Source organism: Hypanus sabinus, chromosome 18 (assembly GCF_030144855.1).
Source record: "Hypanus sabinus isolate sHypSab1 chromosome 18, sHypSab1.hap1, whole genome shotgun sequence".
Lineage (NCBI taxonomy): Eukaryota > Metazoa > Chordata > Chondrichthyes > Myliobatiformes > Dasyatidae > Hypanus > Hypanus sabinus.
This window is the reverse complement of record NC_082723.1, coordinates 73,951,894-73,966,108: the sequence shown is the minus strand read 5'-3', so window position 1 is coordinate 73,966,108 and position 14,215 is coordinate 73,951,894. Positions and strand designations below refer to the sequence as shown.

General features: G+C 42.9%; 1 protein-coding gene across 8 annotated transcripts in view; it reads right to left on the bottom strand.

The window, feature by feature from the left end:
* The window catches only part of gnb1l (guanine nucleotide binding protein (G protein), beta polypeptide 1-like), a 77,955-nt gene that overhangs the window by 30,971 nt on the left and 32,769 nt on the right, over positions 1 to 14,215 (bottom strand). For all 8 annotated transcript variants that reach the window (XM_059994670.1, XM_059994671.1, XM_059994673.1 and 5 more), the window contains one exon: positions 9,652 to 9,777. In XM_059994670.1, coding sequence (XP_059850653.1) covers positions 9,652 to 9,777 — 126 coding nt within the window. The remainder of the gene's footprint in view (positions 1 to 9,651; positions 9,778 to 14,215) is intronic.

Genomic DNA, 14,215 nt, shown 5'->3' with positions numbered 1-14,215 from the left:
ATTTGACTCCTTACAGGCAGCCACAAAACAAAGAAACTCCAAAAAAAATTTTTAAAAGATCATCAACCACACAAAAAAAAACAAATCATGCAAACAATAAACAAGTAAATAGCATTCTGAACTGAAGTCTACTAAAACAGTCCTGTCCATAGACCCTTAGTTCAGCAGAGCAGAACCAGCTCGTCCTTTGCCTTGCATCCCAATGCACTGACCTTTACAATCTGGTCTGGGCACTGATTCGCCCAAACATCAGGTTCAGTCACTTTGAGGTGCTCTGGGGCCTGGCCCCGACCTTTCCAATTCAGACAGGCAATCAAATCATTCAAACATTGGGTTCAGTCACTTTGATACGCTCTGGGGCCTGGACCTCATCGCCTCGATTTAGCCTGTACTTGACCCTTCCAATTCAGCCTGGCAATTAAATCGTCCAGACATCAGACTCAGTTCTCATAGAGCGATCGTAAGTGGAAAAGTGAGCAGTTTCAAGTTTCTGGGTATCAATATCTCGAGAACCTAACCTGGACCCAACATATTGATGCAGCTAGAAAGAAGACAAAACAATAGCTATATTTCATTAGGAGTTTGAGAAGATTTGGTGTGTTACCAAAAATACTGGTAAATTTCTACAGATGTACAATGGCAAACATTCTAGCTGGCAGTATCACTGTCTGGTATGGGGGGGGGGGGGGGGACTACTGTACAGGATCAAAGAGCAGAGAGTTGAAAACTGAGTCAGCTCCATCATGAGCAATAGCCTCCATAGTATCCTCAACATCTTCAAGGAGTGATGTTTTAAAAAGGCTGGGTCCATCAGTAATGATCCTCATCACCCGGGGCATGCCCTCTTCTCACTGTCACCATGTACAAAAGCCTCAAGGAACATTCTCAGCAATTCAGGGACAGTTTCTTCCCCTCTGCCATCTGATTTCTAAATGGACATTGAACCTGTGAACACTACCTCACTACTTTATTTCCTTTTTTTTGCACTACTTATTTAACTATTTAATATGCATATAAACGTAGTGTCTTCTCCATGGATTGTCACCTTATTGCTGTGGAGAAGCTTGTGTGGTCCTGAGATCCCGAGAGTGATGCCATCTGGAGCTCTGCTCCTGGTAGGTTCACCCATGGTGGTAAGGTCAAGGGTGAGGTGCATGACAAAGAACAATCCAACCAAGACCTCAACGATGGAACAGGCAAATGAAGTTACTTCAAACTCAATGACTGTGAAGGCAGATGGAGGCTGCAACAAACCCATCAGCTCCAATTGTCGTGGTTTCCATGCCATTGGAATCAGTTGGTTGATTTGTGAAGTATTGTGTGCTTCTTGGAGTGCAACACCAAGTACACGTTAAACAAATACACACACAGGCATCTTCGTTCTGTGAGTCACTTCTTCAAGTCTTTCGACAATCGGGGGAGGGCAACAGGAGCAAGCAACATGACAGCTGGAAGTTCCTCGTCTGGCACAAAAGCCGTGAATTCACTCAACGTTTGGACAGAAGCAGGAAAGTTGTTCAGCAGCAGTATTCACATCTGAGCAGCCCTATTTAGGATCCACTCTGCTCACCCTGAACCGGGAAGGGGCTAGAAAAGGTGCCCTAAAAATAGTCTGCTTCACTCCATCCTGTCTGGAAAGCCACATCCAGACAGATCACCATCATGCGGTTGAAAAACATCGAGAAGTGAAACTATGAAATTTGGAACCTGGAACATACGAACTCTGCTGGATAACCCAAACTCAGACTGACCTGAGAGGAGAACTGCTTTTGTTGCCCGGGAACTCCAAAAATTCAACTTTGACATTATTGCTCTGAGTGAAATCCGTACAGCTGGAGAAGAGCAACTAAAGGAAGAGCAAGGTGAATACACCTTTTTCTGGAAAGGACTTGATCCTGAACAACCGAGGATTCATGGAGTAGGTTTTGCCATCCAAAACAGCCTACTTCAGAAGTTGACAGAGCAACCACTGGGAATCAATGAACGTTTCATCACTCTGAGAATCCAGCTTGTCAAGAACCAACACGCCACCATCATCAGTGCCTATGCTCCAACTCTGGACACTCAAGATGAAGTAAAGATGAACTTCTACACCCAACTTGACCATATCCTTTCCTCTGTTTCCAACTTGACAAGATCATTTTCTTGGGAGACTTCAATGCCAGAGTTGGGAAAGATCATAGGCTCTGGACTGGAATAATAAGCAAGGAAGGAGTTGGTAAGGTCAACGCCAATGGAACACTCCTCCTCACCAAATGTGCTGAACACAACCTGGTGATTACAAACACCCTAGTTCGCCAGAAAAACAGGTACAGTCTCCTGGCAGTATCCACGCTCCAAACACGGGCATCTCGTCGACCACAACATCATACGATCTCGGGACCAACAAGATGTACTGATAACAAGAACTGTTACTGGTGCTGACGAGTGCTGGACAGACCATCGACTCATCTCATCCACCATGAGAATGAAGATCCGGCCTGAAAGGAAACACCAAAATCAGAACACTATTAAGAAATTCAATGTTGACATCTTTCAAGACATCAACCATGTACAGAAGTTCCAACAAAATCTTCAAGAACAACTGCCTCAACAAATCCCACTATCTGCAAAAGAACACTGGAATCAATTGAAGAATGCTATCATCACCTCCTGCAAAGAAACAATTGGGTTCAAGATGAAAAAACATCAGAATTGGTTCGATGATAATGGCAAACTAATACAACAGCTCATCGACGAAAAGAGAAAAGCTTTCATTACCTTACAAAATGACCAACCACCAGCTCCAAAAGGAAGCACTATCAGGAATGCAAGGCTGCAGACCAGAAGAGCACCCGAAACCTGAAAAACCAATGGTGGAGGAAGAAAGCTCAGGAAATCCAACAACCAGCAGACACCAATGACACTCAAGGCTTTTTCAAGGCCACTAAAGCTATTTTTGGCCCATCCACTCATGGTCAAGCCCCACTCAAAAGCAAAGATGGTTCAACCATCCTGAAGAGCAATGCTGACATCAATTCTAGATGGATGGAGCACTTTGAAGATCTTCTAAATCAAACTGTCTCATTTGACAGGAATGTGATTAACAACATTCCAAAACAACCCGTTGACGACTCCCTAAGCAAAATACCAACACTTGAAGAAGTCAAGGAAGCCATCAACACCTTAAAAAACAGCAAGGCCACTGGACTCAATGGAATACCAGCCGAGGTCTACAAAATTGGAGTTAACCCGCTTCGTTATCAACTGCATCAACTTCTCATCAAGATCTGGATAAATGAAGATGTACCAGCAGACTTTAGAGACTCAGCAATCGTTACCATCTACAAAAGGAAAGGCGATCAATCCAAATGCAGAAACTATTGTGGAATTTCCCTGTTAGCAACAGCAGGAAAGATCCTCACCCCCATCTTGAACAACTGGCTCAAGCCTTTAGCCGAGAACATCCTTCCAGAGACACAAGCCGGTTTTAGACCATTACGTGGAGCAATCGACATGATCTTCACAAAGCAACAACTACAAGAAAAATGTCATGAACAACTTCCTTTGTACATGGCATTAATCGACCTCACCAAAGCCTCTGACTCGTTATCAAGGGAACTCTTATGGGATGTCCTATCCACCTATGGATGCTCTGAAAAGTGCATTCGAATCTTGAGACTCCTCCCCGATGGCATGCTTGCCATAGTCATGGTCAGCAATAGTAACTGTGAGCCTTTTCAAGTTAGATCAGGAGTAAAACAGGAATGTGTGATTGCCCCAACTTTGTTCTCTACCTTCATTTCGACAATCATCCACATTATCAAGGACAACTTACCCCCAGGAATCGAAATCATCTACAAAACAGATGACAGACTTTTCAATCTTGCCTGTCTCAAGTCCAAAAACAAGACATCTACAAGTTCCCTCATCGAGTTCCAATATGCAGATGACAACAGTGTTGCAGTTCTCTCAGAAAACCACCTACAACAGATTCTGACTGCCTTCAACCGTGCATACACGAAACTTGGACTTACCATCAATTCCAAGAAGACTCAGATCATCTACCAACCATCACCAACTGAGACAAATCAGATTGAACCATCAATTCAACTTGGCAAGATAACCCTGGAAAATGTGGACCACTTTCCGTATCTTGGAAGTCACCTCTCCTCCAATGTCGACCTTAATGATGAGATCCAACATCGTCTTAAATGCACTGGAACAGCTTTTGGACATCTCCTAACAAGAGTCTTTCATGATCATGATATCCAAACAAACACCAAAATGATGGTGTACAAAGCAGTGGTAATCTCAACACTCCTGTATGCATCAGAAACCTAGACAACATACCAACAACATCTGAAGGGACTTGAAAAGTTCCATCAACGCTGACTTCGAAACTTCTTAAGTATCAGCTGGGGTTATAAAAGAACCAACGTCAGCGTGCTAAATGAAGCAAAAACAACAAGCATTGAAGACTACATCATCAAGAACCAACTAAGGTGGAGTGGTCATGTTGTTCGGATGAAAGATGAACATCTGCCGAAACAAATCTTCTACTCCCAGCTTAAAGAAGGCAAACGTAAAAGAGGCGGACAACAGAAGAGATTCAAAGACGTCTTAAAAGCCAACATGTAGAAATGTACATCAACAATTGGGAAACCAATGCCAAGGACAGGAAACTCTGGCAAGCCATCATCCAAGAAGGAACAGCAACTTTTGAAGCTGACAGATGTGCAGAATTAGAAGAAAAGAGAAGAAAATGGAAAGAGAGGCAGCAACAACCAAAGCCCGATCTGCCATCTGGAACTACCCGTGCTGAATGCGGAAGAACTTTCAAAGTCAAGATTGGCATAAGCCACTTGAGAGCCCATAAATAGATCACAGAACAAAGACAATCATCCTCGACCTCGAGGGATAGCCACGACAACGAAATGGATTTCAGCAAGACATTTGACAAGGTGCCCCATGCAAGGCTTATTGAGAAAGTAAGGAAGCATGGGATCCATGGGGACATTGCTTTGTGGATCCAGAACTGGCTTGCCCAAAGAAGGCAAAGAGTGGCTGCAGACGGGTCATGGAGGTCGGTCACCAGTGGTGTGCCTCAGGGATCTGTTCTGGGACCCCTACTCTTTGTGATTTTTATAAACGATCTGGATGACGAAGTGGAGGGATGGGTTAGTAAATTTGCTGATGATACAAAGGTTGGGGGTGTTGTGGGTAGTGTGGAGAGCTATCAGAAGTTACAGCAGGACATTGATAGGATGCAAAACTGGGCTGAGAAGTGGCAGATGGAGTTCAACCCAGATAAGTGTGAGGGTGGCTCATTTTGTTAGGTCAAATATGATGGCAGAATATAGTATTAATGGTAAGACTCTGGGTAGTGTGGAGGATCAGAGGGATCTTGGGGTCCAAGTCAATAGGACACTCAAAGCTTACCAGGACATTACAGTAGGTTCATTGGTCATTGTATTTTGTCCTGGAATTAGGTTAGGATTAAATTGAGGGATTGCTGAGCAACCCCAATGTCTGCAGAAGAACTGTTGCATATTCTCCAAGATGACTGAAACACCTACAAACTGATTTTCTTATAAAACTGCACAACAGTGTACCTAAGGGGATTAATGTAGTTTTAAAGGCATAGGGTAGTCACACCAAATGAAGTACAAAGTTCCAAGTACATTCATTATCAAAGTAAGTATACATTATACAACCTTGAGATTTGTCTCCTTACAGGTAGCCACAAAACAAAGAACCCAACAGAAAATATTTTTTAAAAAAGACCACCAAACACCCAATGTGCAGAAAAAAGAACAAATCATGCCAACAATAAAAGCAAGCAAACAACTGAAGTTGATGAAAGTGAGTCCACAGCAACAAAGCCAGTTATCTCTGAAGCGATCCAGGAGTCCATTAGTTATATCCACAGCCTCAGTTCAGTGCAGAGCTAAGTAAACCTCATGGGGCAGTGAGTGGAACCACCCATCCCTTGCCTCTGGCCCTGATACCCTGGCCTTTTCAATCACATCCAGTGCTTAAATCTTCCTAATCTTGGATCATACCTCTCTCTTGGATCCTGGCCCTCCCGCTCTGATGTGCTCTTGGACTTGATTTCATTTATTATTTTACTGTACTGAGGAGTGCAGTAGAACAGAGGGATCTGGAAATACAGATACAAAATTCCCTAAAAGTGGTGTCACAGGTAGATAGGGTGGTAATGGGAGTTTTGGTACATTTGCCTATATAAATCAAAGTACTAAGTATGAGTTGGAATGTTAAGGTATGGTTGTATAAGGCATTGGTGAGGCCGAATTTGGAGTATTGTGTGCTGTTTTGGTCACCGAATTACAGGAAGCATATTAATAAGGTTGAAAGAGTGCAGAGAAGGTTTACAAGGATGTTGCCAGGACTTGAGAAACTGAGTTACACAGAAAGGTTGAATAGGTTAGGGCTTTATTCCCTGGTGCATAGAAGAATGAAGGGAGATTTGATAGAGGTATATAAAATTATGATGGGTATAGGTAGAGTGAATGCAAGCAAGCTTTCATTGAGGCTAGGGAGAAAAAAACCAGAGGACAGGGGTTAAGGGTGAAGGGGGAAAAGTTTAAAGGGAATATTAGGAGCGGGCTTCTTCACACAGAGAGTGGTGGGAGTGTGGAATGGAGCTGCCAGATGAAGTGGTAAATGCTGGCTCACTTTTAACCTTTAAGAAAAATTTGGACAGGTATGTGGATGAGAGGTGTATAGAGGGATATGGTCCAGGTGCAGGTCAGTGGGACTAGGCAGAAAAATGGTTCGGCACAGCCAAGAAGGGCCAAAAGGCTGTTTCTGTAATGTTCTACAGTTCTATGGTTTACTGCTTCTTAAGGTAAATTTGGCAATTCATTATTTTTGAAAACATCTTCATGTTGCACATGTGCCTAAGACTTTCACATGGTACTGTATTTACAATGTAAACAGCATTAATAAATGTGGCTTGAAGATTGTGCAGTGCACTGACTGAGATAGAAGGGGTGGGAGTGGGCTAACTAGAATGATTAATCAGATTATCAGCCTTGGGGCATGGGGGGGGGAAAGACATTTTTTGGATAGTGTGAAGGTTTTGATTTAACAACCCTATAGGACTTTCTAGAAGGGAGCTTTTGGAAAAGACGTTGCTAAGAGAAAGGCTAATATAATACACATTGTGCATTGTGCACAATACACATCTATCTTATCAAACACACACACGTGCAAACACACTTCCCTGATGCTGATATACATCCTAGGGTGCGCTGGAACGCATCATCAGTGATGTAACTTGGGGCCATCGGGTGTTTCAGGTTTCTCAACATCAGACACTCGTGCCCAGGTGACCCAGCCGGGCTTGTGTCCCAGCAGCATTGCTCCAAGGGCCATACCTCTTGATCCACAACCACCCAGAGGCTCGCTCAGCATTCATGATGGCTCTTTTCTTTGCAGTCCCCCATCACCCCACCCCTACCTGTAATGCCAAAGAGAGAGTAGGTTCTGCACAGCGAGCTGCCAGTAAAACCTCTACACCCACCTCTATATGCTCGCATTGTGCCCTCCAACCTTGTCTCTGGCACTGCTCTACCAGCTCTTGGTATTTGGCTTTTTTATGCTCAGACACCTCCTCAATCTGTTCTTCCCAAATCACTGTCAGCTCTATTTTGACCACCAACTACTTTGAGGTTTCTGACAGAATGACCAAGTCAGGCCTCAGTGATAATGCTGCAATGAAGTCTGCAGATGCTGGGAATCCAAAGCAACACATGCAAGATGCTGGAGGAACTAGCAGGTCAGGCAGCATCTACGGAAAAGAGTAAACAGTCAACATTTCGGGTCAAGACCTTTCTTCAGGACTGAGAAGGAAGGGGAAGTGCCAGAATAAAAAAGGTGGAGGGAGGGGAAAGAGGATAGCTGGAAGGTGGGTGGAAAGGTCAACGGCTAGTGAGGAAGAAATCTGATAGGAGAGGAGTGTGAACAAGTGGAGAAAGGGAAGGAGGAAGAGACCCAGGGGAAGTAAAAGGTAGGTGAGAAGAGGTAAAAGGGCAGAGTGGGGAATGGAGAAAGAGGGAAGGGGGGAAATTTGTTCACCGCAAGGAGAAATTGAAATTCATGCCATCAGGTTGGAGCAACTTTAATTTCTTGTCAAGACTGATTTTCAGTTGTTAGTCAGATGCAGTAGCGAGCCAGCCTGCTGATGATCTGGGCTGAGGCTGTGTTTGGGTTCCAGCTTAGACAAAGGTTATGGGCTTTCTGGGTCGGCAGAGGTTCTTACTATTGTCAATAGCCGAGGAGATTCATGAGTTAAAAGTGGGCCAGGTTCAATTGGCTTATGCCCTGAGAACTTGGGCTACAGTGCTTGACAGTCATTTGGAATGAGCCAGGACCTAGCAGTCCTATATGAAACAATCTGCAGAAAATACACCTGGAAAGATACAAATCTAAAACTGAATGGAAACAGATTGTATTTTCAACTTCCTTTATATGTCCTCACTAAATCACTTAAGCCAGGGGATCCCAAACTGGGGTCCATGGATCCCTCAGTTATTGGTTGAGGACCATAGTATTAAAAAAAGGTTGGTGGCACCTGGATTAAACAGAGCAAATATCAGTGGGATAAGAATTTAGTTTCACACAAATAACGTTCCCCAATTCATTGTTACTTATTGAATTATTTAAGATGTTCCCTTTGAAGTTTGCTTGTGCGATAGGGGGTAGAAAGGACTTCGGGGTTCAATGGTTCCATTTAGTATCAGAGAATATACAAGCTGAAATCTTACTTTTCAAAGACATCCATAAAACATCCATCAAAGAATGAATGATAGAAACATCAAAACCCAGAAGTCCTCCCCAAACCCCCCCCCCCACACTTAAGCAACAGCACAACATCAACTGTCCCTCCTCCTCTCCCCCCCACTTGTACCAACAAGAAGCATCAGCACCCACCACCCACCAAGCAAGCAATAGCAAAGCCTCCAAAGAGACTATGGTCTGCAATCCAATGTTCTGATGTTTCTATCATTCATTCTATGGGGTTTCTTGTTTCATAGATGTCTGCAAAGAGTAAGAATTTCAGGTTGTATACTGTAAACATTCTCTGATATTAAATTAAACCATGTGATGTATTTGATAATTCCATGAGATGACAAATGAGAAGCTCAACTTCAGGTGTCAGGGAGATTTCTAGTTCAATCCTTACTGTTTCTATCCTCTCCTATCAGATTCCACCTTCTCTTGCCCTTTATCTCTTTCACCAATCAAGTACCCAGCTCTTTAGTTTACCCCCTCCCAGTTTCACCTATTACCAACCACATTCCACTTCTTCCTTCCCTCTCCCCACCTTCTTACTCTGAGTTCTCCTCTTCCTTTCTAGTCCTGATGAAGGGTTTCGGCTCAAAATGTCAACTGTTTATTCATTTCCATAGATGTTGCCTGACTTGCTGAGTTCCTCCAGCATTTTGGGTGTTTAACTGATCTTATTTGGGGTAACAATTCAGGAGATGCATCCTTGGTACCCCTGACTGGTGCGTTATTCTAATCTAACCTGTCAATTTCCTCTGTGTTAAAACATTGTGGTTCTCAGGAATTTCAACAAATGTGCAGAAATCTACATTCTTGAATATACTGCTTCCAAGTAGTGAAATTCTGGTGCATACTAACCTGATGAGAGAGTATCTCCATTGCAATGTTTGTATCCATATTACTGAATTTTTATCATGGCTTTCCAGTACTGTATCTGCCCTGTGTGTCTTTAAGTTCCAAATGTGTATTAATCCATTAGCTGACCTGTTAATAGAAAAAAAAGTAGTTATTCTTATTTACTGAGATACAGTGCAGAATAGGCCCTTCGAGCCACACAGCCCAGCTATCCCCGATTTAATCCTATCCTAATCACAGGATAATTTATAATAACCAAGTAACCTACCAACTGTATGTCTTTGGACTGTTGGAGGAAACTGGAGAACCTAGAGTAAACCGACACAGCCACGGAGAGAATGTACATAGTCCTCAAAGTCAGAGGCAGGAATTGAACCTGTAATGTTAAACCTACTGTGCTGCCCCTAATGATTACTACACTACAAGATTGTACATCAGTATTAGATGGAATTAACCCAATTTGAATATTTAATCCAAAGTTCATGCACTTAGCTATTTCCAAGGCATAAACTGATCATCATCATGTGCTGTGTTGTATGATGTGGGCGATCATGGTAACCATGATTGTTCTTGGCAAATTTTTTGATAGAAGTGGTTTTCCATTGCCTTCTTCTGGGCAATGTCTTTACAAGATGGGTGATTCCAGCCATTATCAATACTCTTAAGAGATTATCTGCCTGGTGTCAGTGGTCGCATAACCAGGACTTGTGAAATGCACCAACTGTTCACAAGACCATCCACTATCTGCTCCCATGGCTTCACTCAAGCTTGATTGGCAGAGGGTGGGGGCTCCTTTTCCAAAGGTGACCTTCAGGCTTGCAGATGGGAGGGGCGCCTTACTCCTCCTTTGGTAGAGACCCATCTCCTCCTCGTCACCCAATAAAGTTGATAGTTGACCCAAAATGTCTGATAATGTGTGCAGATGGATACAGAGTCATGTCAGATGTTTAGCAATGAACTTCTGTGCAAATTCCAGTGCAAACTCATTGAAGAACTACACAGGCAGACTGTCGACATAAGGACTTAGGGGTTAGATTAGGGGTGGGCAAACTTTTTGACTTAAGGGCCACAAAGGGTTCTAAGATTTGACAGGGGGGCCGGACCAGGAGCAGATGGACGGAGTGTTTTGGTAATACACCTCATAAGAGAAAATAAAATATCATGGGATATGTAGAAAACATGTGCTTTAATTTCAATTGAAAATGAACACATGCATTACAACAAAATATCTGTCTTTGAAGTCCCATGTTATTTAGCTATTTATTGAAATGACTTTTAAAACACTGAAAATTAAATGAATAAAATACAGCTTTTTTTTAATAGTAACAGTTATTATTTTAAAGCACCGAAAATTCTGTTATCCTTCAAGATATTATCATCATCACTCTCCTCCTGACTGTCTTTATTTCAAAAACGGTAGGAGATGCAGGTCTACTTGTCCTGCTCCTTATTCAATTGTCCACTGTGCCAAAACTCAACAACGACCCACACAATGACAGAACAGTATGCAGAGCGCATTATTTGATCTGGAGCGCATTTTTTATTTTGAGAACGTACGTGCACCTGCGCACTACTCATGTCCATCACTTAACAGAAATGACATATAACATGTAAGGCTTATTGAAAAAAATATTTTCAAATGCATTTTTTACATAACACAACAAAGAAACTTATTTTTAATTTCAGTGGGAACAGTGTTATTGGTCTCCCTTTTTAGCCAGCGCATCAAAGTCTGGATTTAGTTTTGTTGTGGCGATTCTCAGGATGGATCTGAGGTGTTGGTCAGTTAACTTGGATCTGTGGCTGACTTTGTTGATGTTCATGACGCTGAACGCCTGTTCACACAAATAGGTCGAGCCGAACAAAGAGTAAAGCGCAAATGTGGAGTAATACGCTGCACCTCAACAAAGGTCAATGTGTAGTGGTGTGCTACATGCAGCGCTAAAATTACGACACGGAGTCGGTAACTGCAGTTGAAGAAAAAAACTTTATTCGAAATCCCCAGCCTCACTTTAAGCCTCCCTCAACCTGCCCCCCTGCGCAGAGGCTCCAAAGCTCTGTGCTCGCAAATCCCCGCAGGCTACCTCCCTTAGCCAGAACGCTGGCTAATTGTGAGCCGGTTCAGATGTGCCAGGAAATGGGTCGCCATACATGTATATAGAGTGCGTCATCTGTTGGGAAAACGCCAGAATTGCGGGGGAAAAACGTTAACAAGGTTTATTAATATAATTTCATCAAGTTCTGCGGGCCGGATTAAAAAGCTTAACGGGCCGCATATGGCCCGCGGGCCGTAGTTTGCCCATGCCTGGGTTAGATTGATCTTACTTCCTGCCCATTACGCTGCTGGCGTTTAGGGCAACAATGAAGCTCCTCCATCTCTGGTGGTGTTCAGGGCTTCCTTCATCATGTCAGTAGCTTCCTCTCGGTTATCACTACTGTCAGTCATGCAAGTCCCCGGTGCAGATGTCCTTGAAGTGAAGCTGTGGGCAAACAACTAGACAAGCAACCTCTGCCAGCTGTCCATAGAGCAGGTCTTTCAGTATCTGATCAGAGTCCAGTCTGGTGTGGAACTGGACATGTAAATAGTCCACTGTTCTGAATGACAGTAACATCAGCATTCACAGAGGTGAAGGACGCTCTTTACTTCAAACCACGGCAGTCAGTTACTGACGATACACCAACAGCACTGTTGGTTGAGGAGGTCTGAACCTTGCCCCAGGGAAAGAACAGTATTCTTCCAAACCAGGATGATGCAGGATTTCAGAATCAGAATTAGGTTTAATATCACTCAACTTCACTTGCCCCAATATTGAAATGTTCCCACAACCAATGGACTCACTTTCAAGGGCACTTCATCTCATGTTCTCTGGTTGATCTTTCATTGATCCTGTTATATAACCATATAACAATTACAGCACGGAAACAGGCAATCTCGGCCCTTCTAGTCCGTGCCAAAAGCTTACTCTCACCTTGTCCCACCGATCTGCACTCAGCCCATAATCCTCCATTCCTTTCCTGTCCATATACCTATCCAATTTTACTTTAAATGACAATACCGAACCTGCCTCTACCACTTCTACTGGAAGCTCGTTCCACACAGCTACCACTGAGTAAAGAAATTCCCCTTTGTGTTACCCCTAAACTTTTGCCCCTTAACTCTCAACTCATGTCCTCGTTTGAATCTCCCCTACTCTCAATGGAAAAAGCCTATCCACGTCAACTCTATCTATCCCCCTCATAATTTTAAACACCTCTATCAAGTCCCCCCTCAACCTTCTATGCTCCAAAGAATAAAGACCTAACTTGTTCAATCTTTCCCTGTAACTTAGATGCTGAAACCCAAGTAACATTCTAGTAAATCTTCTCTGTACTTTCTCTATTTTGTTGACATCTTTCCTATAATTCGGTGACCAGAACTGTACACAATTCTCCAAATTCGGCCTTACCAATGCCGTGTACAATTTTAACATTACATCCCAACTCCTATACTCAATGCTTTGATTTATAAAGGCCAGCATACCAAAAGCTTTCTTCACCACCCTATCCACATGAGATTCCACCTTCAGGGAACTATGCACCATTATTCCAATGTCACTCTGCTCTACTGCATTCCTCAATGCCCTACCGTTTACCATGTATGTCCTATTTTGATTAGTCCTACCAAAATGTAGCACCTCACACTTAACAGCATTAAACTCCATCTGCCATCGTTCAGCCCACTCTTCTAACTGGCCTACATCTCTCTGCAAGCTTTGAAAACCTACTTCATTATCCACAACGCCACCTATCTTAGTATCATCTGCAAATGATTATAATTACTACTCTATAGATCTGTTGAGTATACCCACAAGAAAATTAATCACAGGGTTGTATATAGTGACATATAAGTAATTTGATAGTAAAATTTACTTTGAACTTTGATATGGTGTGAAATTTGTTGCTTTTTCAGCAGCAGTACAGTGCAATACATTAAAAAACAATAAATTACAATAAGAAATATATTTTAAAAGTTAAATTAAATAAATAGTGCAAATTTTATAAGTAAAAATAGTGAGGTAGTGTTCATGGGTTGTTTGTTCACAAACCTGATAATGGATAGAAGAGGCTGTTCCTGAATCGTTGAGTGTGTGTCTTCATGCTCCTGAACCTCTTCTTTGATAATTATAATAAGAAGAGGGCATGTCCTGGGTGACAGAGGTCCATAATGATGCATGCTGACTTTTTGAGGCAGCACCTTTCGTAGTAGTCCTCAGGGCTGTGGAGGTTAGTGCCCGTGATGGAGCTGGCTGAGTTTGCAACCCACTGCAGCTTTTTCCGATCCTGTGCAGTAGCCCCTCCGTATTAGACGGTGATGCAACCAGTTAGAATGATCACTACAGTGTATTTGCTTGGAGGACTTGGAGGAGAACTTGATCTTTGCTGAGAGAAATAGAACAGCATCGATTTTTATTTCTTTACCATGCCCTCTTCTTATTGTTCACGGAAGAGGTACAGGAGCCTGAAGGCGCACACTCAACATTTCAGGAATAGCTTCTTCTCTTTCGCCATCAGATTTCTGAATGGTCAA